General features: G+C 39.3%; 1 protein-coding gene across 4 annotated transcripts; it reads right to left on the bottom strand.

Moving 5' to 3' along the window:
• Positions 1-14,853: 14,853 nt before the first annotated feature.
• On the bottom strand, positions 14,854-18,486 carry LOC147639960 (uncharacterized). Of its 4 annotated transcripts, none has more exons than XM_086775621.1 (6): positions 17,786-18,486; positions 17,200-17,411; positions 16,901-17,114; positions 16,237-16,322; positions 16,046-16,137; positions 14,854-15,876 (listed from the first exon to the last, which is right to left on the bottom strand). In XM_086775621.1, the coding sequence occupies exons 1-6, from the start codon at positions 17,996-17,998 to the stop codon at positions 15,641-15,643; spliced, it is 1,053 nt and encodes a 350-aa protein (XP_086631747.1). In that variant the 5' UTR covers positions 17,999-18,486; the 3' UTR covers positions 14,854-15,640. The 4 variants fall into 4 exon arrangements, with proteins under 4 accessions (XP_086631747.1, XP_086631738.1, XP_086631744.1 ...); XM_086775612.1 differs by having other exon boundaries at positions 17,771-18,469; XM_086775618.1 differs by lacking the exons at positions 16,046-16,137; positions 16,237-16,322.
• Between the last annotated feature and the right edge of the window lie 5,303 nt (positions 18,487-23,789).

Genomic DNA, 23,789 nt, shown 5'->3' with positions numbered 1-23,789 from the left:
CTTGAACACAATAAACTTGATGATGAACAAAGACTATCAAACTAGTCTATATATAGCACATACGCCCACGTCAACCAACCCACGACGGTCTAAATTGACCAATCGACCATACTATTGCAACTTGAGAACAATGTATCCTTGATTTGTTTTCAACACTTAATAATTGGTCAATTACTTCCACATATATTATGAATGGCATGGAACTACGGCATGCCCACTTTGGGCACTTCAATTTCGGCACTTTGCCCCTCAAAAGGGTAGAGATGGTGCTAAATTTGACACACCTTGAGGCCCCTGTCAAACATGTATGTTAGGGATACTCCTCATCTGCTTCCTTTAGCCTACATGCTTTAATCACATGACCAAACTTGTTGCAAGAGAAACACTTTGCCTTTGATTTCTTTTTCTTCTCCAAATCATTGGGGTTACTGAAATCCCTTCCCTTGCCTTTATTTGCATTAGGTGGAGAATGCAGCATCACTATGATCTCTGGCTTTAAAATGCATCCCTCCTCCACCATTACTACAACTCCTCAAAAGTGAAAGACAGGTCACACACCTGGGTGTTCATTGAGGGCACTCTAATCTTGCAGATTGTTTATCCGCGATATGAACTTCTCTGTTGCTTCTTAATGCTTTTCTTCTATAATAAGCCTATTCTCAAAGCTTTGAATCCTTGTCACGTTCCTCCTCATGATAGTTTTTAAGAACTTTCCATGCTTCAAAAGCTGTGGTAGTATGATGAATAAGGGTTATCACCAAATCATAAATGTTGATGATGATGGCACATAATGTTTCTACATTCCTTTGCCTCCACGCCAAAGCGAGAGCATAATTCAACAGTGCAATCTATAGTGGATTTGTTGTTGGATCCAAATTAGGACCTCGATTTGCATCAACCCCTCTTTTGTGCTTCCCAACAACTCAATAGACCTATCTTGAACTATCAAAGAGTGTAATTTGTCCCATCTAACTTTTCGTCACCAATAAATGGTGGGGCACGCGGAGTTACATTATTTGTAGGTTGGTGTCATGTGCATCATAGATGCCATGGACATTTTCAGGGATAAATCCAGAAGAGGCAGCCAGATAAAGAGTATGAACCAAGTAGAGTCAGGATGATGGAACACAGAGCACTTTTGGCAGTGTAGGTTGGAGCAAGGCATGGAAAAACTTGGAAGAGGCTGTCGCCTGCAAGACAAGGGGGCTGTCGGCTGTACAAGTGGAGTTAGCTGTACCTAGTAAAGGCGGCTGCAAAAGCGCTCAACATTTTAATGAATATTAATGCCAGTCGGTTGGTCCGACAGTAGTCGGCCAGCTCCTCCAATCATTTAAGAAACAATAAATAGCCTCAAATGCTCATTGTGTTAGCCATTCAACTCCTTTTTGAGTTGGGTCTAGGCATAGGACTAGAGTTAGGGTTTTCTACCTTTTCCAGAAAGGCAGCCCATGGTTGCAAGGATTCATGTACCTTTTTGTACCATATGACTATACTGAATTTCCAGCACATCTCTCTCTCTCTCTACTCTCTCTCTATATCTACGTTTTGCATCAGATGTCTTCCAAGAGTGTTTAGGGCTGAAAGAAGACTCCCCAACGCTTCCGCGTGTTACATTGGTATCAGAGCATCAAGCTTAGCAAAGCTAAACACTGATTCAGTCCCATATGATGGTGTACAGGTCCCAAGGTACAGGAAAGTACACGGATTCAAAGCCCAAGGCAAGGAACACAGATCGGGAAGAACTCCCAGGAGGTTTGTTGGTGGTGTTCCACAGTGCCAGAGGGGATGGCAGTCTTGTGAGCCAGATAGGTTCCCGAGCAACGGTCCCAAGGGAGGTTTATCCTTCCAAGGGTGATGTGAGAGTGCTAGACTCATTTCTCAGGAATGAAGACCAAGACGGTGTTCAGAGTCAGGGTAGGAATGGATTGTGGACTAGAGGAAAACAGATGCATAGATCTTCGTCAAAGACAGAGTGGTTTGGGAAACAGGCCGGGTTTTCAGAGAAAAAGTGTTGCCAGGGATGGATGATGATAGAGGGACTTCGAGAAAAGATTGGGATGATGACAGTCATCCAAGAGCAGGTTGGAATCCCGTCATCAAGTTTAGCAAAGGGGGATGTCATGTGCATCATAGATGCCATGGACATTTTCAGGGATAAATCCAGAAGAGACAGCCAGATAAAGAGTATGAACCAGGTAGAGTCAGGATGATGGAGCACAGAGCACTTTTGGCAGTGTAGGTTGGAGCAAGGCATGGAAAAACTTGGAAGAGGCTGTCGTCTGCACAAGACAAGGGGGCTGTCGGCTGTACAAGTGGAGTCGGCTGTACCTGGTAAAGGCGACTGCGTGGATCTCTTGTTGGATCCAAACTAGCACCTAGATTTGCATCAACTGATGTTTTGTGATTCCCAACAATTCCATAGACCTATCTTGACCTTTCAAAGAGTGTAATTTGTCCCATCTAACTTTTCGTCACACTAACAAATGGTGGGGTAGGACCTGTGCATTATTTGCAAGTTGGGGCCATCTCTCCAAATCTGCCTTTAATTACCAAATTACCAAAACAAGCTTTGCCTAGAGCCTAAGGTCTAATACCATGTAAGAAAACACAATAATGAAAGAAGTATCTTCACAATACAAAGCACTAAATTACAGAAAGAAGTGGAGAGTTAGCAATATTACTGCTTGCAAACTTTGATTACAAATTGATGGCGATCTAGACCGACTCTAGACAAAAGATGTCTTGCTTACAAAAGTGCTTGAACACAATAAACTTAAAGATGAACAAAGGTTATCAAACTAGTCTATATATAGCACACATGGCCACATCGACCAACTCACTACTTGGTCTAAACCGACCAATCAACCATATCATCAAAACTTGAGAACAATGTGTCCTTGATTTTTTTTCAACACTTAATAATTGGTCAATTACTTCCACACATACTATGAATGACATTAAGCTATGGCATTCCCACTTTCGTCACTTGAATTTCATTTACGCCTTAAAAGAGAAGAGATGGTGCTAAATTTGACACACCTTGAGGCCCCTGTGAAACATGTATGTTATCTGCTTTCTTCAGCCTACATGCTTTAATCACATAACCAAACTTGTTGCAGTTACTTTGCTTTTGATTTCTTTTTGTTGTTAAAATAATTGGGGTTGCTGGTGCCCTTTCCCTTGCCTTCATTTGCATTTGGTGGAGAATGCAGCATCATTCTATGATCTCTAGCTTAAAAATGCATCCCTCCTCCACCATTATTGCATCGAACTCCTCAAAAGTCAGAGGTAGGTCACACACCTAGGTGTCCAGTAGTGAGATCACCAAATTGTCATACTTTAGGGGTAGCAATCTAATCTTAGCAATGTGAACCTGTAGATTCTTTATCCGTGTGTTATGGCTCACCCTAACCCTCCTTTAAACACATCCAAAAAGAGATTACCTGGTGAGCCGCAACTATCGTGAGGATCTTTCCAATGGCCGAGGTCGTAACCCTTGAGGTCTCCAAGCTCTACAACTCCTTGAGAAGCAATTCCACCATGTCTCCCACGAGCGTTGTCACACCGCTGCGTTGCACTATGGGACCTCATCCCTCCTCTCACCTCACTTCACTCACACACACTCACTAGCATTCATTAGGGGAGAGAGATTAGCAAGAGAAAGACTCAATTGCAAAATGGGAGAGTATGTTGTATTATGAGAGAAATTCACTTCTATACATGGCCATAAGTGTTCACACTCACTTAAACTATGGCCGGTCGGGCACTTTAGGCTCATAAGAGACCTAATGCTATTACAATGACTACTCTCATAATATATCCATGAAGTACATCACTTAAGACTTCAGCCTATCTTGCTACCACTCGCTCTTGAAGTGGGAATCGCCCATAAATACTCCGTCACACCATTACGGGCGCCCGTCCAAGTTAAAGCTTTGGACACTATTGCTTCATATCTTGAATGTATGACCCTTTGGTGTATCTACCGTGACTCCTTGATGTAAGATAATGGTAGTAGCTCTTGTTAATCCTAGAATTGGATTAATATCCCCCCCTTCTCGATGGCGATCGTGTCTGCGTGATCATGTTAAAGACCTTTGTGTGGGGAGAATGAACAAGATTTGTCGATGGCGTTGATGTTTGAGTGACGTTCAATGGTCTTTGTTCCTCCGGAAGGAATAAGAAAAGCTAGTTAATGAACGAATAGGTTAGTGGTGTATTGGGAATTTCCTAATAGGGTGGGGGGTGGGGTTTTGTGCGAATGATTGCATTTTTATATTTGTGTGAGCCCCCTTTTTTGTTGGCTCAATTTGTTTTTGGCAATCATCGGTAAGGTTACATGTGATTTTTGTTAGTGGGGACACTAAGAGATGTTAATAATGGGAGAGAAGAGAGAGAAGGATCCGGAGGAACGTAGACTTAATCATCAGAACGAGATGGTGATTCGCAGTTCCACATTTGATTCATTGAAGCGACATTCATCATTTGAAGTAATTGGCTTGGATGAAATCGCTTTGTGTGGCAGGATTCTTGTGAAATGTTGTTGAGTAGGACTTGATCCTGTCTTCTTCTGTCCATGTGCTTTTTATGTTTTTATGCATATTTAAGTGCTCTTATGAAGCAGATTTACATGAAGTACAAGAATTGAGTCATATGGTCTCTTATTGAATTGCTCTGTGTTGAAGTAGCCACTTGTTGGTGAGGATTGAAAGAATTATGTCGACTTGCGAGGATAATATAGATATCTTCACTAAGGATTGAAGATCATTGATTTGTGAAGATGGTGGCGTCGTTTGGAGAGATTTGTAATTTGAAGGAAAATTCTAGGTGATGGGTTGCACCATTGACCAGGCTTTCGCCCACCATGGCCCCCCCATCCAAAGATGTATCTGGAAGTTGTCGATGGTGAGGCTTTGGTGCAAAAATGTTCTCCAGTGCAAATGTTATGGCTCACCCTAACCCTCCTTCAAACACATCCAAAAAGAGATTACCTGGTGAACCGAACTGTCGTGATGATGAGGATCTTTCCAATGGCCGAGCTCGTAACCTTTGAGGTCTCCAAGCTCTACAACTCCTTGAGAAGCAATTTCACCGCGTCTCCGCGAGCGTTGTCACACCGTCACATTGCACTATGGGTCCTCGTCCCTCCTCTCACCTCACTTCACTCACACTCACTCACTACAATGCATAAGGGAGAGAGATTAGCAAGAGCAAGACTCAATTGCACAATGGGAGAGTATATTGTATTATGAGAGATGTTCACTTATATACATGGCCATAAGTGTTCACACACTTAAACTGTGGCCAGTCGGGAACTTTAGGCTCATAAGAGGCCTAATGCTATTACAATGACTACTCTCATAATATATCCATGAAGTACATCACTTAGGACTTCATTTTATCTTGGTACCACACGTTCTTGAAGCGGGGATCGCCATAAATACTTCGTCACACCATTACGGGCACTTGTCCAAGTTGTAGCTTTGGACACTATTGCTTCATATCTTGAATGTATGACCCTTTGGTGTATCTACCGTGACTCCTTGATGTAAGATAATGGCGGTAGCTCTTTTAATCCTAGAATTGAAATTAACACTGTGATATGACCTTCACCGTTGCTTCTTAATTCTTTTCTACTATAATAAGCCTATTCTCAATGCTTTGAATTCTTATCAGATTCCTCATGCTAATTCTCAAGAACTTGCCATGCTTCAAAAGCTCTGGTAGTATGATGAATTAGGGTTATCACTAAATCAGTGATGTTCATGATGATGGCACATAATGTTTCTACATTCCTTTGCCTCCACGCCAAAGCCAGAACATGGTTTAGCAGTATAATCTGTAGTGGATCTATTGTTGGATCCAAAGTAGCACCTGGATTTGCATCAATCGATGTTTTGTGATTCCCAACATCTTAATAGACCTATCTTGAACTTTTGAAGAGTGTAATTTATCCAATCTTACTTTTCATAACCAATAAATGGTGGGGAGGCACGAGCAATTGCATTATTTGCAAGTTGGGGCCATCTCTCCAAATCTGCCTTTAAATAGGAAACTACCAAAACAAGCTTTACCTAGTACTTAAGGTCTAATACCACTTAAGAAAACACAATAATGGAAGAAGGATCTTCACAATACAAAGCACTAAATTGCAGAAAGAAGTCAAGAGTAAGCAATATTACTGCTTGTGCAAACTTTGATTACAAATCAATGGTAATCTAGATAGACTCTAGACAAAAGATCTTTCTTACAAAAGTGCTTGAACACAATAAACTTAATGTTGAACAAAGACTGTCAAACTAGTCTATATATAGCACATACGACCACGTCGACCAACCCATGACTTGGGCTAAACTGACCAATTAACCATATTATCGTCGCAGCTTGAGAACAATGTGTCCTTGATTTGTTTTTCAACACTTGATAATTGGTCAGTTACTTCCACACATACTATAAATGACATGGGGCTATGCATGCCCACTTTGGTCACTTGAATTTCAGTACTTTGCACCTTAAAAATGCAAAGATGGTGCTAAATTTGAAACACCTTGAGGCCCCACCTTGAGGCCCCTGTCAAACATGTATGTTCCTTCAGCCTACATGCTTTAATCACAACCAGACTTGTTGTATAGTAAAATTACTTTGCTTTCGATATATTTTTCTTCTCGAAATCATTGGGGTTAGTGGAGCCCTTTTCCTTGCCTTTCTTTGCATTCGGTGGAGAATGTAACATCTCACTATCATCTTTTGCTTTAAAATGCATCCCTCCTCCACCATTATTGCATCGAACTCTGCAAAAGTAAGGCACGTCACACACATGGGTGTTCAGTGAGGTCACCAAATTGTCATACTTTAGGGGAAGAAATCCAATCTTATCACTTTGAACTTGTAGATTCTTTATCCACAACAAATATGAACTTTTATGTTGCTTCTTAATGCTTTTATGCTATAATAAGCCTTTTCTCAATGTTTTGAATCCTTATCAAATTCCTCCTCATGCTAATTCTCAAGAACTTGCCATGCTTCAAAAAGCTGTGGTAGTATGATGAATCACGATTATCACCAAATCAGTGATGTTAATGATGATGGCACATAATGTTTCTACATTTCTTTGCCTCCACGCAAAAAGGGAGAACATGGTTTAGCAGTATAATCTGTAGTGGATCTGTTGTTGGATCCAAAGTAGGACCTGGATTTGCATCAACTGATGTTTTGTGATTCCCAACAACTCAATAGACCTATCTTGAACTTTCAAAGAGTGTAATTTGTCCCATATAACTTTTCGTCACCAATAAATTATGGGGGGGCACGAGCAATTACATTATCTGCAGGTTGGGGCCATCTCTCCAAATCTGCCTTTAAATAGCAAACTACCAAAACAAGCTTTGCCTAGAGCCTAAGGTCTAATACCATTTAAGAAAACACAATAATGGAAGAATGAGCAATATTACTACTGCAAATTTTGATTACAAACTCATGGTGATCTATATAGAGTCTAGTCAAAAGATGTCCTACTTACAAAAGTGCTTAAGCACAATAAACTTGATGATGAGCAAACACTGTCAAACTAGTCTATATATAGCACATAATACGGCCACGTCGACCAACCCATGACTTGGTCTAAACTGACCAATTGACCATATTATCACAACTCAAGAACAATGTGTCGTTGATTTGTTTTTCAACACTTGATAATTGGTCAATTACTTCCACACATAATATGAGTGACGTGTGGCTATGCATGCCCACTTTGGTCACTTGAATTTCAGTACTTTGCACCTTAAAAGTGCAAAGATGGTGCTAAATTTGACACTCCTTGATGCCCCTGTCAAACATGTATGTTATCTGGTTCATTCAGTCTACATGCTTTAATCACATAACCAGACTTGTTGTAGTAAAAACACTTTGCTTTTGATTTCTTTTTCTTCTCAAAATCATTGGGGTTACTAGAGCCCTTTTCTTTGCCTTTCTTTGCATTTGGTGGAGAATGCAGCGTCACTATCATCCGTGGCTTTAAAAATCATCCGTCCTCCACCATTATTCCATCAAACTCCGCAAAAGTATGAGGCAAGTCACACACCTGGGTGTTCCATTGAGGTCACCAAATTGTCATACTTTAGGGGCAACAATCTAATCTTAGCACTTTGATCTTGCAGATTCTTTATCCTTCGTGATATGAACTTCTCCGTTGCCTCTTAATGCTTTTCTAGCTTTTCTACTATAAGCCTATTCTCAAAGTTTTCAATCCTTGTCACATTCCTCCTCATGCTAGTTCTTAAGAACTTGCCATGCTTAAAAAATTGTGGTAGTATGATGAATCATGGTTATCACCAAATCAATGATGTTGATGATGATGGCACATAATGCTTCTACATTCCTTTAGGAGCAACAATCTAATTTTAGCACTTTGATCTTGCAGATTCTTTATCCTCCGTGATATGAACTTCTGTGTTGCCTCTTAATGCTTTTCTACTATAAGCCTATTTTCAAAGTTTTCAATCCTTGTCACATTCCTCCTCATGCTAGTTCTTAAGAACTTGCCACTTTAAAAAATTATGGTAGTATGATGAATCATGGTTATCACCAAATCAATGATGTTGATGATGGCACATAATGCTTCTACATTCCTTTGCCTTCACACCATAGCGAGAGCATAATTTAGAAGTATAGTCTATAGTGGATCTCTTGTTGGATCCAAAGTAGCACCTGCATTTGCATCAACCATTGTTTTGTGATTTTCAACAACTCAATAGACCTATCTTGACCTTTCAAGAGTGTAATTTGTCTCATCTAACTTTTCGTCACCAAAAAAAGGTGGGGCAGGAGCGGTTACATTATTTGCAAGTTGGGACCATCCTCCAAATTTGCCTTTCAATAGCAAACTACCAAAACAAGCTTTGCCTAGAGCCTAAGATCTAATACCATGTAAGAAAACACAATAATGGAAGAAGGATCTTCACAATACAAAGCACTAAATTGCTGAAAGAAGTGGAGAGTAAGCAATATTACTGCTTGCAAACTTTGATTACAAATTGATGGTGATCTAGACCAACTCTTTTCTAGACAAAAGATGTCTTGCTTATAAAAGTTCTTGAACACAATAAATTTGATGATGAACACAATAAAGTAGGACCTGGATCCCTTGTTTTGTGATTCCCAAAACAACAACTCAATAGACCTATCTTGAACTTTCAAAGAGTGTAATTTGTCCCATCTAACTTTTTGTCACCAACAAATGGTGGGGCACAAGTAGTTGCATTGTTTGCAGGTTGGGGCCGTCTCTCCAAATTTGCCTTTAAATAGCAAACTACTAAAACAAGATTTTCCTAGAGCCTAAGGTCTAATACCATGTAAGAAAACACAATAATGGAAGAAGGATTTTCACAATAAAAAAGCACTAAATTGGCAGAAAGAAGTGCAGAGTAAATAATATTACTGCGTGTAAACTGTAATGATCTAGAGAGACTCTAAACAAAAGATGTCTTGCTTAAAAAAGTGCTTGAACACAATAAACTTGATGATGAACAAACACTGTCAAACTAGTCTATATATAGCACATACGGCCACATCGACCAATCCACAACTTGGTCTAAATTGACCAATCGATCATATTATCACAACTTTTTTCAACACTTAATAATTGGTCAATTACTTTCACACATACTATGAATGACCTGAAGCTATTTCATGCACACTTTGGTCACTTGGATTTCAGCACTTTGCACCTTAAAAGGGCTGAGATGGTGCTAAATTTGACACACCTTGAGGCCCCTATCAAAACATGTATGTCAGGGATACTCCTCATCTGCTTCCTTCAGCCTACCTTCTTTAATCACATGACTAGACTTGTTGCAATAGAAACACTTTGCTTTCAATATCTTTTTCTTCTCAAAATCATTGGGGTTAGTGGAGCCCTTTTCCTTGCCTTTCTTTGCATTTGGTGGAGAATGCAGCGTCACTATCATCTTTGGCTTTAAAATGCATCCCTCCTCCACCATTATTGCATCGAACTCCGCAAAAGTAAGGCACGTCACACACATGGGTGTTCAGTGAGGTCACCAAATTGTCATACTTTAGGGGAAGAAATCCAATCTTATCACTCTGAACTTGTAGATTCTTTATCCACAATATGAACTTCTATGTTGCTTTTTAATGCTTTTCTGCTATAATAAGCCTTTTCTCAATGTTTTGAATCCTTATCAAATTCCTCCTCATGCTAATTCTCAAGAACTTGCCATGCTTCAAAAGCTGTGGTAGTATGATGAATCACGGTTATCACCAAATCAGTGATGTTAATGATGATGGCACATAATGTTTCTACATTCCTTTGCCTCCATGCCAAAGGGAGAACATAGTTTAGCAGTATAATCTGTAGTGGATCTGTTGTTGGATCCAAAGTAGGACCTAGATTTGCATCAACTGATGTTTTGTGATTCCTAACAACTCAATAGACCTATCTTGAACTTTCAAAGAGTGTAATTTGTCCCATCTAACTTTTCGTCTCACCAATAAATTGTGGGGGGCACGAGCAATTGCATTATTTACAGGTTGGGGCCATCTCTCCAAATCTACCTTTAAATAGCAAACTACCAAAACAAGCTTTGCCTAGAGCCTTAGGTCTAATACCATTTAAGAAAACACAATAATAGAAGAAGGATCTTCACAATACAAAGCACTAAATTGCAGAAAGAAGTGGAGAGTAAGAAATATTACTACTTTGCAAATTTTGATTACAAACACATAGTGATCTATATAGAGTCTAGTCAAAAGATGTCCTGCTTAAAAAAGTGCTCGAGCACAATAAACTTGATGATGAACAAATACTGTCAAACTAGTCTATATATAGCACATACGGCCACATCGACCAACCCATAACTTGGTCTAAACTGACCAATCGACCATATTATTGCAACTTGAGAACAATGTGTCCTTGATTGGTTTTTCAACACTTAATAATTGGTCAATTACTTCCACACATACTATGAATGACATGGAGCTATTTCAACACTTAATAATTGTGGTCAATTACTTCCACACATACTATGAATGACATGGAGCTATTTCAACACTTTGTGCCTTAAAAAGGCAGAGATCGTGCTAAATTTGACACACCTTGAGGCCCTTGTCAAACATGTATGTTAGGGGTACTCCTCATCTACTTCCTTCAGCCTACATGCTTTAATCACATGACCAGACTTATTGCAATAGAAACACTTTGCCTTTGATTTCTTTTCGTTCTCAAAATAATTGGGGTTATTGGAGCCCTTTCCCTTGCCTTTCTTTGCATTTGGTGGAGAATGCAACATCACTATGATCTCTAGCTTTAAAATGCATCTCTCCACCATTATTACATCGTACTCCTCAAAAGTAAGAGGTAGGTCAACACCTGGTTGTTCATTGATGTCGGCAGCAACCTAATCTTAGCACTCTAATCTTGCAGATTCTTTATCCGCGATATGAACTTCTTTATTTCTTCTTTAAAGTTTTGCTATAAGCCTATTCTCAAAGTTTTAAATCTTCGTCAAATTCCTCCTCATGCTAGTTCTTAAGAACTTGCCATGCTTCAAAAGTTGTGGTAGTATGATGAATCAGGGTTATCACCAAATCAGTGATGTTGATGATGATGGCACATAATGTTCTACATTCCTTTGCCTCCACACCAAATCCAAAGAAATATTTAGCAATATAATCTGTAATGGATCTGTTTTGTTGGATCCAAATTAAGACCTGAATTTGCATCAACCCCGGTTTTATGATTCCCAACAACACGATAGACCTATCTTAAACCTTCAAAGAGTGTAATTTGTCCCATCTAACTTTTCATCCACCAACAAATGGTGGGGCACCAACGGTTGCATTATTTGCAGGTTGGGACCATCTCTCCAAATCTGCCTTTAAATAGCAAACTACCAAGACAAGCTTTGCCTAGAGCCTAAGGTCTAATTGTAAGAAAACATAATAATGGAGGAAGGATCTTAACAATAGAAAGCACTAAATTGCAGAAAGAAGTGCAGAGTAAACAATATTATTGCTTGCAAACTTTTACTACAAATTAATGGTGGTGATCTAGACAGACTCTAGATAAAAGATGTCTTGCTTACAAAAGTGCTTGAGCACAATAAACTTGATTATGAAATAGACGGTCAAACTAGTCTATATATAGCACATACGGCCACTTCGACCAACCTTGGTCTAAAGTGACCAATCGACCATACTATCACAACTTGAGAACAATGTGTCCGTGATTTGTTTTTCAACACTTAATAATTGGTCAATTACTTCCACACATAATACTGTGAATGACGTGGAGCTATGGCATGCCCACTTTGGTCACTTAAATTTCAACACTTTGCACCTTAAAAGATCACAAATGGTGCTAATTTTGACACACCTTGAGGCCCCTATGAAACATGTATATTAGGGGTACATTTTGAACAAGATGCAATGGGCATCATAAGATGGATCAATAGGAACTATCCAAAAATTATAGCTTAATAATGTATGTGGTCCTATGAGGAAACCTTCAATTAGGGGATATCTCTACTTTGTGTTTTATTGATGACTACTTCATGCACACCTAGGTATATCCACCATTGAAGGCGAAGTGAGAGGTTTTTACATTATGCATATGTGGATGAAAGAGGCATAAAACATCAATGCACGATGCCTTACATACCTCACCAAAATGGTGTGGCTAACAGGAAGAACAAATCTCTCATGGAGATGACATGTTCCTTGTTTAAAGGCTAGGATTTACCTCATGTTGTTTGGTTAGAGGCACTTATGTGTATGACTTATGTGCTAAACAAATACCCCACCCATTACCCTTTATAAAGCTTGGAATGGCAAGAAGCCCTTTGTGGCTCATTTGTGTGTTTTTTATTATCTTGCCTATGCTCTTATACTTGAGCAACATTAGAAGTGTTTCGGAGTCTCTACGGAGGTAGTGATGCCTAACCCAAATAGTTGGCTTAATTATCATTGTGAGAGGTATGATTTCATGTTTAATTTGTATTCATTTAATCTCCTTCCCCCAGATGAGCCTTGGAAAAATCTTTGGAGTATGTATGGAGGATGTTCAAAAAAATATTCCACTCTTTGGAGTCATGTACTCACATTTACGCCATGTTGTTGAGCTTTATGTACATATAAGGTGAGCTGCTTATTCGTGATGAGATATTATTCTTCAAGCATTCCTTTATTGGGATCATTTAGACACATCTAAATTTGAGGGGTAACAAGCTTATTCTCAAAAGATTGAAGGGTGTAAAGAGGTATCTTGGCACAATCACATTCCTACATCTATTATTAATTATTAGTTACATGTATCGAGATAATATTTATCAATGAAGGAACATGCACTTCAACGTTATTTGACTACCTTGGGAAACACTATAATAAATTATTATCGTATGCTGATGAATCAATATACTCAATACCTCCAACTCCTTAAGACAAAACCCAACTCCATTCCTCCATTGTCCTTTTACTATTCCACCGTTCTTTGGTCCTTTTGTCCCAATTTTTTTTTTCTAATGTTCTTCTATTTTGATTATTTCCATTTCTCCTCATTTTCCATCTACTTTACCTTACCAACTCCATTTATTCATTTTGTGTTCGAGGGAGTGGATTCTTTGAGTTTTTCTCAACCTTCATTTTACGACAAAGGCTGCTAGACTTTTATTCCCTCCACTCCAATTTGATGTGAATGTGGATGTGCCTTGAGGGTTAGTGGAGATCTTATTCTCTCGTATAAGCCCAAGATTTGGTTTACTACTTGAGAGGATTTGTGCACATCAAGTCTTACAAAATGCACTTGATGATCATGTGGTGGTGGTACAAAAGTAAAGGAAAATTCAACTCTCAAGAGGAAATACTATAGTAAGGATGGATAGTTCAATTTGCAAATAAAGTCACTCACTTGGCTTTACAATTGTTGTAGAAGTTGGATGCAATCAAAAGAGGGACAAATTTATGAATGGTGCATTTGTATAGATGTAATTATTTCCTTGGAATGAATGGCCTAGTTTGTCCGTGTCCTAATAACTATGTGATGGGAAGACGTCTTGCCTTTATTACACACTAACACAACAAATGGGCGGTTACACGATCCATTCCACTTTCAAGCCAGTTTTCCAAGTGTATTGAGCTCAACATTCCACATTCCGTTGAATTACACCAACGTTTTTACAATTACACCAATGGAAGTTATCAAGAGGAAATAGATCTTTCCTTTGATAGATTGGCAATATGTAGAACTGATTCATCAAGGTATTAACCATGAGCATATCTAACTCCAAGTAATTACATTCTTTCAAAGTAATAACTAGCATTAAATATTTGGGTGGATAAAGAAGAAAAAAACATTTGAAATTTCAAGACCTTTATCATTTCTAAATTTCTATACCTCTCTAAAAAACAATAGCAAGAAGACCCAAAAATCCCATCTCTTCTTTCAAAGACACGAATACAAATCCCAATTCCATTGTACTTATTCAATCCAAATCCAAATCCTTCATTCCAAACTCGGTATATGGCATTTACTTTCACTGATTGCTTACTTAAATCGAGCTTAAGGATCCTTGTCTGAAGACTTGGAATGTACTTCATGGTATTGCCCTTTAATCTTATTAAGGATTTGATTTTGGATTAATATTTCTTAAGTTATTTATTTTAATCAACTTAATTGCTTTTAATTACCTTGTTATTAATTTTAGAGTTATAACATCATAACCAAGCCATTACTTACCTTGCACAATATACCCCCCTCTGGGCCAGTAACTTCTCTTCAGCAGCTTGGCCCCAAATGCTTAAGACAACGTTACTACAGAGGAAGAAGAGGAAAACAGATGATGATAGAAAGTCCTGCAGAGGTTCTTTAATAGGTTCTACAAGAGCATGTAATATCCAGTTCAAATTCTTTTGCAAGGCTCCACACTGGCAAACCAAACCACTTACAACTGAATGATACCTTTGATAAGAAGAGTGACAGAAAAAAGAGGTACCTTACACAGCCTAATAAGAACCATGCCAGTACAAACCTTCCGCATCCGAGGTACCCTTCAGTGGTTGCTAACCCTGGTGACGACGACATGACTATCACACACAGGTCACTGGAATTCTGGCACATGTCTAGATGTCCTGCTACACAAACAACTGTGCAGCTCATATACATTTCTTGATCACGTCTCTTCACATAATTAATTGGCAGCTCTCTGACAGTTCTCATTCAAATAGCATTCTTCTTAACAAGGGAGAAGTGTGTGGTTTTCCAGTGTCTGGTTCACGAGACCTCTCAGCCACGACTATTTTCATTTAGAAGCCATAGCCCTGACTGGAACCACAGCACATGCAAAGAACCTGCCTCTGTAGTTTGAAGAGTTTAAGTGCTTCCATACCTCATCGATAGATCTCAAAGACAACCTTTGTTCATCTATCATGCTCTATTTTATCTATACTTCATTCATGCCTTGCTTTCTGTGCTGATTTTTGTTTTTTTCTGTTTTTTTGGGCTCGCGCTTTTAGCGAGTATCCTAAGACCTTTACATACACTTTGTGGGGGGCACAACAGTTCAGGTGTGAAAAAGAAGCCATGCTTGTATGTATGACCAGAATGCATCTTCCCCACTGTGTGTTAATATCAGCGGTGTAACGGAGGACAGTGGGACATGAAGTACTCAAAGTCTGGATGGCGTACACAGAGTCGTTTAAGCCAATCATCTGAGGACCTAAGTAGCAAGGTGGCACGATGGCGGTCTGTGGCTCCAGCTGAGGTCCACACGGCACCTCGGAATTTGTAACCAGCAAGACCAAAAGGGTGAAGGGCCACCTTGGTTCCACACAGAGAGTGTGCTCCAGCAACACCAGTAGACTCACCTGCAGCTCAATGGAGACACAAAAATGAGCCTATAGTACAAAAATAATAGTAAGCACAAGACCAGGATATGCAGTTATCTAGCACATGAAGTTAATAGAGAGAGAACACTAGCTATTAAGATGTTAGTCCGCTCTGCACTTGAATCCATAAGTGGGTGTAGTGGCACACCTGTGAACGAAGTGGAAAGGGAGTGATAGGTCAAAAAACAGGCGGCAAGATCCTTCACAGTCGGACCAGTAGGTATCCCGTAGATGGGGTACCTGCGTTACGGTAATGCTCTCTCTTACTTTTGAAACTAAAACATTGCTTAGTCTCCACCAGCAAAGAATGCCACCCTTATAACACATGAGGTTGCATACCATGCTACAGAAAGCCAGCTCGCCTGTGAGAGGTCATTACTACAAAAGCTCTTGATGCCTGGAAATTGCCTGGCCAAATCTATAACCTGGATAAAAGAAAAATAATTGGTAGAATTTTAAGCCAACAGTGCCCCAAAGTACATTCAGGCTCTATGGTGAGAACCAAAGTGTGTATTTATGCACAAACCAACAGTGTTCGGGAAACTCATTTTGAGGAAACATACACACTTCCTTCTCACCATTGATGAAACCCAAAACTTGAAAGAAAATAACCTTACTTTTTGAAATTTTTACACTATGATTGCATTTTCTACAAGTGGTTTTGAGACTCTCTTAGCCGGCTATTCTGAATTTTCATACGGCAATTTTTCAAGGTGAGGCACCTATTTCCCAAACACGGAAACCATGTGCCAAGCTTCTGCTACTCTTAAGAATAAATTCAGGAAAGTGGGGGCTAGAGACTAAGTCTGGTTACACAACCGCCCCTGTGCAAAAGGGGGTGAAGCCAAGATTGCCCATCCACTCCTCACCAGTGGACTGGACAAGGCCCCTGCTGACAGGCAAGGATTGTTGTGTAACCAGCCTTTACTCAAGGAATGTTGCATCCTAATGAATTCCAAAAATAATGATGTTGTAAGATTAATTACAGGTGTGGCCTGCATACCTTATCAAAAAGTGGGACTCTCAGAGATGGGGCTGCTGACTCGAAGTACTCAAAGAGAAGAGACTCTCCATCATGGATCCTCTCCTTGACATCCAAGGAGCTCCATGATGCATGATTGGATACCCTTTCCGGCTCGCCATCGCTGCTACTGGTTTCACTATTGCTGTCTCTATAGTCCATCTCGCTACCATCACTTTCATCGCCAAGACGCTGCCTGATCAAAAGTGGAGAAAACATCAATCCTCAAACACATAAAAATTATGGCAGTGTAGGCTGCAAGCCCTTGCACCACAGCTCACCTGTTTATTGAAGTAAGTTCACTTGAATACAGCTGAATAGCTGACAAGTAGGGCACGTAGTACTGCATTACAGTTTCTTTGCCGTTAAGGAGGATGGGAACACCCACACCATAGGCACTCCATTCATCAAAACTATCCCAGAGATCATTCAAGGAGAAGAAATTCTTGTTACAGCCTTCAGATCCTTGGGGGCACAAGCCTCGAAGGCGAGTCTGTGGAAAACAATCAAGCCAATTCAGAACGGATGATGATGATGATGATGATGATGTGTATGCTACAATGCTAGCATTTGTGAGAAACTATAGCTGTGTGCTCTTAAAAGTGAGACGGAAACATGTGTAAGAAATCACATGCATAACTAAAGAGCAATTCAAAAATCAAAGAGATGTACACGACAAGCACTGGCAGGTCTAAGAAAAACCGTAAGGGAGGTCATCACTGTCACAACATGTATGAATAAATTGCAACATCTTAGACCATACAGAGGCATTTGATGTACAACCTTAGACCTAACACCTTAGAAAGAAATAGATGTATTATTAAGAGAGGCGTTAGCAGATTAATGCATGACCTTGGAGTGCCATACCCTGGAAAGGAATTGAGATGGAACCCTAGGGGTTGTGTGCTGCAGGAAGCGATGGAGGTTAGAGAGTGCATCCATCTTGTCATCGAACGGTTCTGCATCTGGGTATGGTGGACTGCTTTGCATAAGGTTTTTCTTCTGCCGGTAATGGCAGGAATGGGGGACCCGCTCCTCCCTCCGCCCAAAACTGTTGAAGGAGACGGCGGCCGGCTCCATGGCCGAGCTAATCCAAGATGATTAAGATAATCTTCTGGACTAGCTGAACAAGGCTATGAGAGAGGGGAAAATCGGCAGAGATGTAAAGGATGGTGGAGATTAGTGAGGTGCAATGGTGTGTTTGAGAAGGGAAGGAAGGTCTCCTCTCTCTCTCTCTCTCTCTCTCTCTCTCTCTCACACACACACACACACACACACGCACACACACACTTTTCTTCTTGTGAAGAGTAACGGAAAAAGGCTTCACAGGGCCTCCCCTGATGGCAGATCGGCAGATGCAGGAAACCCTCGTATTTTTTCTTATGCACAACAAGAGTTTCTTGGATCTCTGCGCAATTGATTGAGCGCCCAGCTGCAGCTGCGCCGGCTATGGAGCTTTGATGCCCAAAACAGAACAGGTGAGTGATGTGGAAGGCAGTTTTCAAACCACACGCCTGACCTTATTCTACCTTACACTACGCGTTTAATCTCAAGCAGAATACTAATCCGGTGTGCGTTAACCAGATTATTGGGGATGAAGGGTGTGCCACATGTCCCTACCATAGACTGCCACGTGATCACTCCATTTGCAGCCTATCCACGGCCACATCAAATGATCCATTGAGGGGGCTATTGTCATGATCCATTCTTCTGATGTTGGAACTTGGAAATACCTACATTCAATGAAATTCATTTCCTCACATCAAAGTTAACTTAGTTAAATGCATTTACCCAAGCCCTCTTCGACGATAACCAACAGGGTACACCAACTTGACCCAACGTGCACCATGTGCTGCATCTTTATTACAACTCGAACCTCCCATTCTCGTTAATGCTATGGCCGAATGTTACATTATTCGCCCTCTATGGTCTATTGGGGACCCCGTCTGACCATTGTGCCATGCTTGCAATTAGTATCATGAGTGATGTCATATTAAATACTAAATTGTAAGTGCGATTGGCATATGCTTTGCGGGTCTATGCTATGTATGTTGTGATTGGGTGATGCCATGTGTACGCATGCTAGTGTTGTTGATATTGGTGTTTGATTGCCTCACCTGACATGTTGACTTGTTGAGTATAGGTGATGAGTACGAGGGTGCCGAATGAGGCATCGTACTTGTGCGAGGGTCACCGAACGAGGTGTCGCACATGCATGAGTGTGCAAGGGTCATCGAACGAGGTGTTGCACGCGCGAGGGTCACCGAACGAGGTGTCGTGTGGGTTTTGTCATGTGCATGGGCGTTTACATCGCCCCGACATTTATGAGTTATACTTCACTATTTTTGGTTGGCTGCGTGCAAAATACATGATTTTTAGTCAAATTGTTTCCCTGTGAATTTTGCTTCACCCTTCACAATCTATGGTTGTTGTTTCGGTGCCTTTTCTCTATAGGTTAAGGTGAATTTGGCTCCGCGAAGCACAGAGAGAGAGAGAGAGAGAGAGAGAGAGAGAGAGAGAGAGAGAGAGAGAGAGTATTAATCAGTGAGGCACAAAGCACAACAAATATAATATAGGTGCCTAGAATAACCCAATTCGAGTATTATGTGACCCACGGTTCTATGGCACCCTTATCTCAACATTGGGATCATATGTACACATTTTGATTCATATCCTTCATCAAACGAGAGACAAAAGCCTTTTTGTGTTCTGAATATCCTAAAAATAGGGTTCAAGAAACTATAGTTTTTAAGCCTAAAAGTTAGGAGGTGAGAAGCCAACATGTCAGTTTACAAACCATGTAAACCATGTAAAGGAAAGTCCCATTAATTGGGATCAAACAAGAATATAATAGCAAGTTTCTAAATTTCTCCACACATCATCTCTAATGCTCCTCTTCTAAATGCAAGGAAAGAATAGGAAGACACGACCTTCTCATGTGATAGTATTTTAATATAGGCAATAGTTCTTTTCCTTAGAGACCCTTGTTTTCTCATTGTGGCATGTGTAAACAAAAGCAAAAAAAAAAAGTTTTTTCCAAGAGAGCAACCAGTATATGCCCATGTACATCATACATTTGTGCGTGGCACGTGTGTGTGTGTGTGTGTGTGTGAGAGAGAGAGAGAGAGAGAGAGGGAGAGAGAGAGTGTTTGTATGTGATATATATTATTTAAAAACCACCAAAATTGTGCTACAAAAAGTTTTTGGTATTCATCTCAAGTACATGTAGGAAAATAAGAGAGTGGCCTTGATGTTATCCAAAACCAAGGATGTGCAACCAGTTTCACATGGACCAAAACTCTTGTCCAAATCCACCTACTATTTTTTTAATATCATTGTACTCCTATAAATCAATTGTAATATGAAAGGGTGGCATGTCTAACCTATGCCATTTCGACCACACAAGTAGCTTAGAAGCTTAACACGAATGAGAAATATAAAATTTGGAGCTACAATGAAAGTAATTAAGGATATCTTAGGTCGAGCCTTGTACATGAGTAGTTTTATCATCTCACATGGAATTAGGCATATGATGATGACATGTGTGTAGCCCTATGTAAGGAATATTGATTGATGGTATTACCATCTTTCTTTGTTCTCACAAGCTTTTCATGGAAACCTTGAACAATTCTACTTCAAATGTATACATGGTGGGTGGAAAGAGACTTTTTAGTAGTTAAACAATTTTGTAGAAAACTTCTCTATGGCTCTAGATTCTAACCAATCACATCCCACACCTAACATTTTCACTTAAGATTAGAAAACCTAACAATTTAAGGAGAATGCTATTTTAAGCTCTAACATTGTTTTGAAATGGTAATTTTCTTATGGGTAGACAACATCATTTTGAGAGACAGAAGAAACAAAAGAACATACTTGCTTTTAACAATTGCCATTGAATATGAAGATACAACTTTTTCTACGTGTTTAGCTTGCATTACAAGAGAGGTACTGAAAGAAATTCCATTTTAGGCTTGCACCTCTGGTGGGTAAGGATTGAACCCAAGACATCTACATTCCTAGCCTCTCCCATAACTAACCCAAAACAATGTCTGTGGGTATGAATATAGGTGTTGAAAATTCACCTATTCATGCTAATTAGTTGCCTCAAAAAAAGGCCATTGAATATGAATGTATAGGTTGAAAATACACTTACTAGTCCTTTAACAAATGCCTTTGAATATGAATATATAGGTTGAAAATGCATTAATGTTTGTCATCCTCAACTTTTACTAATGTGGCTGTAAATATCTTAAATGCTTGCCATCATGCCATGAAATGTAAAGGTTTAAAATGCCTTTTTTGATTTGTACATTACATTCAATGCAAATGTGTTTGGTAGCCCTAGTGATTTCCATGTTGTATTCCTCACAAGAACATCTCCCCCTTTAAGAAACTAGTTGTGCAACCCATGCATATGCACTCGTAAAGAAAATCACCAAGAATTTTAGAAATTAATTTATGCATGAGTAAAGTAAAACACTCAATAACTTTACAAAGCCGTTACTTCTAAAGGTAAATAGTCTTTTAAACTACTATCTATTTTATCTTAGTCATCACATGGGATCATGCGCCCTCACACTTATGTACCATGAAAAAAAAACTTTGTGAATCCCACACATTAATTGAGTTAATTGCTTCTTAATATGAAAAAATCATGAAAAGAAATCTCAATAACTTTAAAACGTCACATGTAGTAGCATACCCAACGACATGATTATGTCAAGTATACTTACATAGCTTGTGATGCTAGTGCACCAAGTCTCATAATTGTAAAGATAAGTGGCTCATGACGTCAATGAGCCAAGACTCATAGATGAGAAAAGCTTATACATAAACTACTATAAAACTAGACTTAAACCCTAAACTCTAAATCCTAAACCCTAGACACTACTCCTCTTTTACAAAGGTTAAATAGTATTATGTAAGCATTATGAAAAATTAACTTTAAAAGCCATCGTTATGAGAAGCACATGAATATTAAAGCTAGAAATACATTTAGTTGAGAGACATTGAAAAGGCACCACTTGAAGAAGCAAAAGGTTTTGTGGATACATGTAGGTTTTGTGTATACATGTAGAGAGTTCGTCGTACACGAGAGAGAGAGAGAGAGAGAGAGAGAGAGAGAGAGAGAGAGAGAGAGTTTGAGTAGGACATTCAAACTAATAAAATTCAACTTCTTAGCATTCTTAGGACATTGGGACTAATAAAATTCAACTTCTTAGCATTCTAACTACTGAATTTCAATACATGAACATAACAATCCCATAGTCCTCACCTTCTCATATCTCCACCAGCCATGTGAAGGTGTGAAGATTCTCACCTTCTTATCTTTCCACAACCATAATTAGCATTCCAACTACTAAATTTCAATGCATGAACATAACAATTCCATAGTCCTCACCTTCTCATCTGTTCACAAACCATCTGAAGATGTGAAGATTCTCACTTTAATGTGCAACTACCTAAAACATTGGGTGTCCATATTTATTGGGGTAGCATTAAGTGGGCTTTAATGTGCAACTACCATCCACCAAAACCAAGGGCCTCTCAATACTCATTGATAAGAGTGCTGTGGCCGTGGCACGGTGTGACACGGTGTGAAACTTTTGCTTAATGTTTACCATAGTACTAGTAACTACTTTTTGAGCTCCATCCTATTGTCCACTCCTTACAAAAGAGACATCATACCAAATCATAGAGATTATAGGTTCCCAAGCATGAAATCACACTTGCAAATCCTTGGAAATATGTATTCAATTGTTTGTCACTTAATTTTTCACATTATGGTGACATTACACCATAATGTGAAAAATTAAGTGATAGAACAATTGAATACATGGAAAGATGTATTCAATTGTTATGTCACTTAAGTTTTCACATTACCATAGGGGTTAAGCCAACATACCTATTTCTTAGGCATCCCACGCTTCCACATAACTTATGAGTATCACTACAAAGTCCTTAGAGGCCATGTCTGAGTGACCTCACTGTAATTGATGTAATGTAACACATTCATTCAAATAAAGTTTTTTCTAAAGAGGTGGTTTCATAGTATTTATGTATACATTAGAGGTCTATTTTTTGTGTAAATTACATTAACATGTGTATACCCCCCTTTCTTGTGTTTAAGGGACAAAACCTTTTTCTTGTGTGTTGTATATAGGAGATTCTTACAAACATTGGTGAACACAAATGATAGGGTAGGCTTTAAATAGGTCATGTGCATATAGGCTCTAAATAGTGAGGTCCCCATAGGCCATGTGAATATAAGCTCTAAATAGTGAGGTCCCCATAGGCCATGTGAACACAAATGATAGGGTAGGCTTTAAATAGGTCATGTGCATATAGGCTCTAAATAGTAAGGTCCCCATAGACCATGTGAATATAAGATGCATAATTGAGACTTTGATTGAGTAACATAAGTACATTCTTATTTAAGGCCAACAAATGTCATAGAAACTACATATGGAACACATAGAGAGCATGCAATAAAAGTATGTTGGGCAAATAAAATCCCAAAAGAGTGAGGTCCCCATAGGCCATGTGAATATAAGAACACATAATTGAGACTTTGATTGAGTAACATAAGTACATTCTTATTTAAGGCCAACAAATGTCATAGAAACTACATATGGAACACATAGAGAGCATGCAATAAAAGTATGTTGGGCAAATAAAATCCCAAAAGAGTGAAAGTAAGGGGTGATTTTAAGATATATATGCTCATCTAAACAAACACTCATTACCACATCATAAGGCCTACAACACATCACTATAGCTTATGCCCACTCAAATTTTTTGACACATTACCCAACATTGTGTCTATTAGCCATTTACTTAGTGATGTTAGATGTGTATAATATAATAT

This window comes from Cibotium barometz, chromosome 3 (assembly GCF_041138505.1).
Source record: "Cibotium barometz isolate CiBa-2024 chromosome 3, ASM4113850v1, whole genome shotgun sequence".
Taxonomy (NCBI): domain Eukaryota; kingdom Viridiplantae; phylum Streptophyta; class Polypodiopsida; order Cyatheales; family Cibotiaceae; genus Cibotium; species Cibotium barometz.
This window is presented reverse-complemented; position numbering and strand designations above follow the sequence as displayed.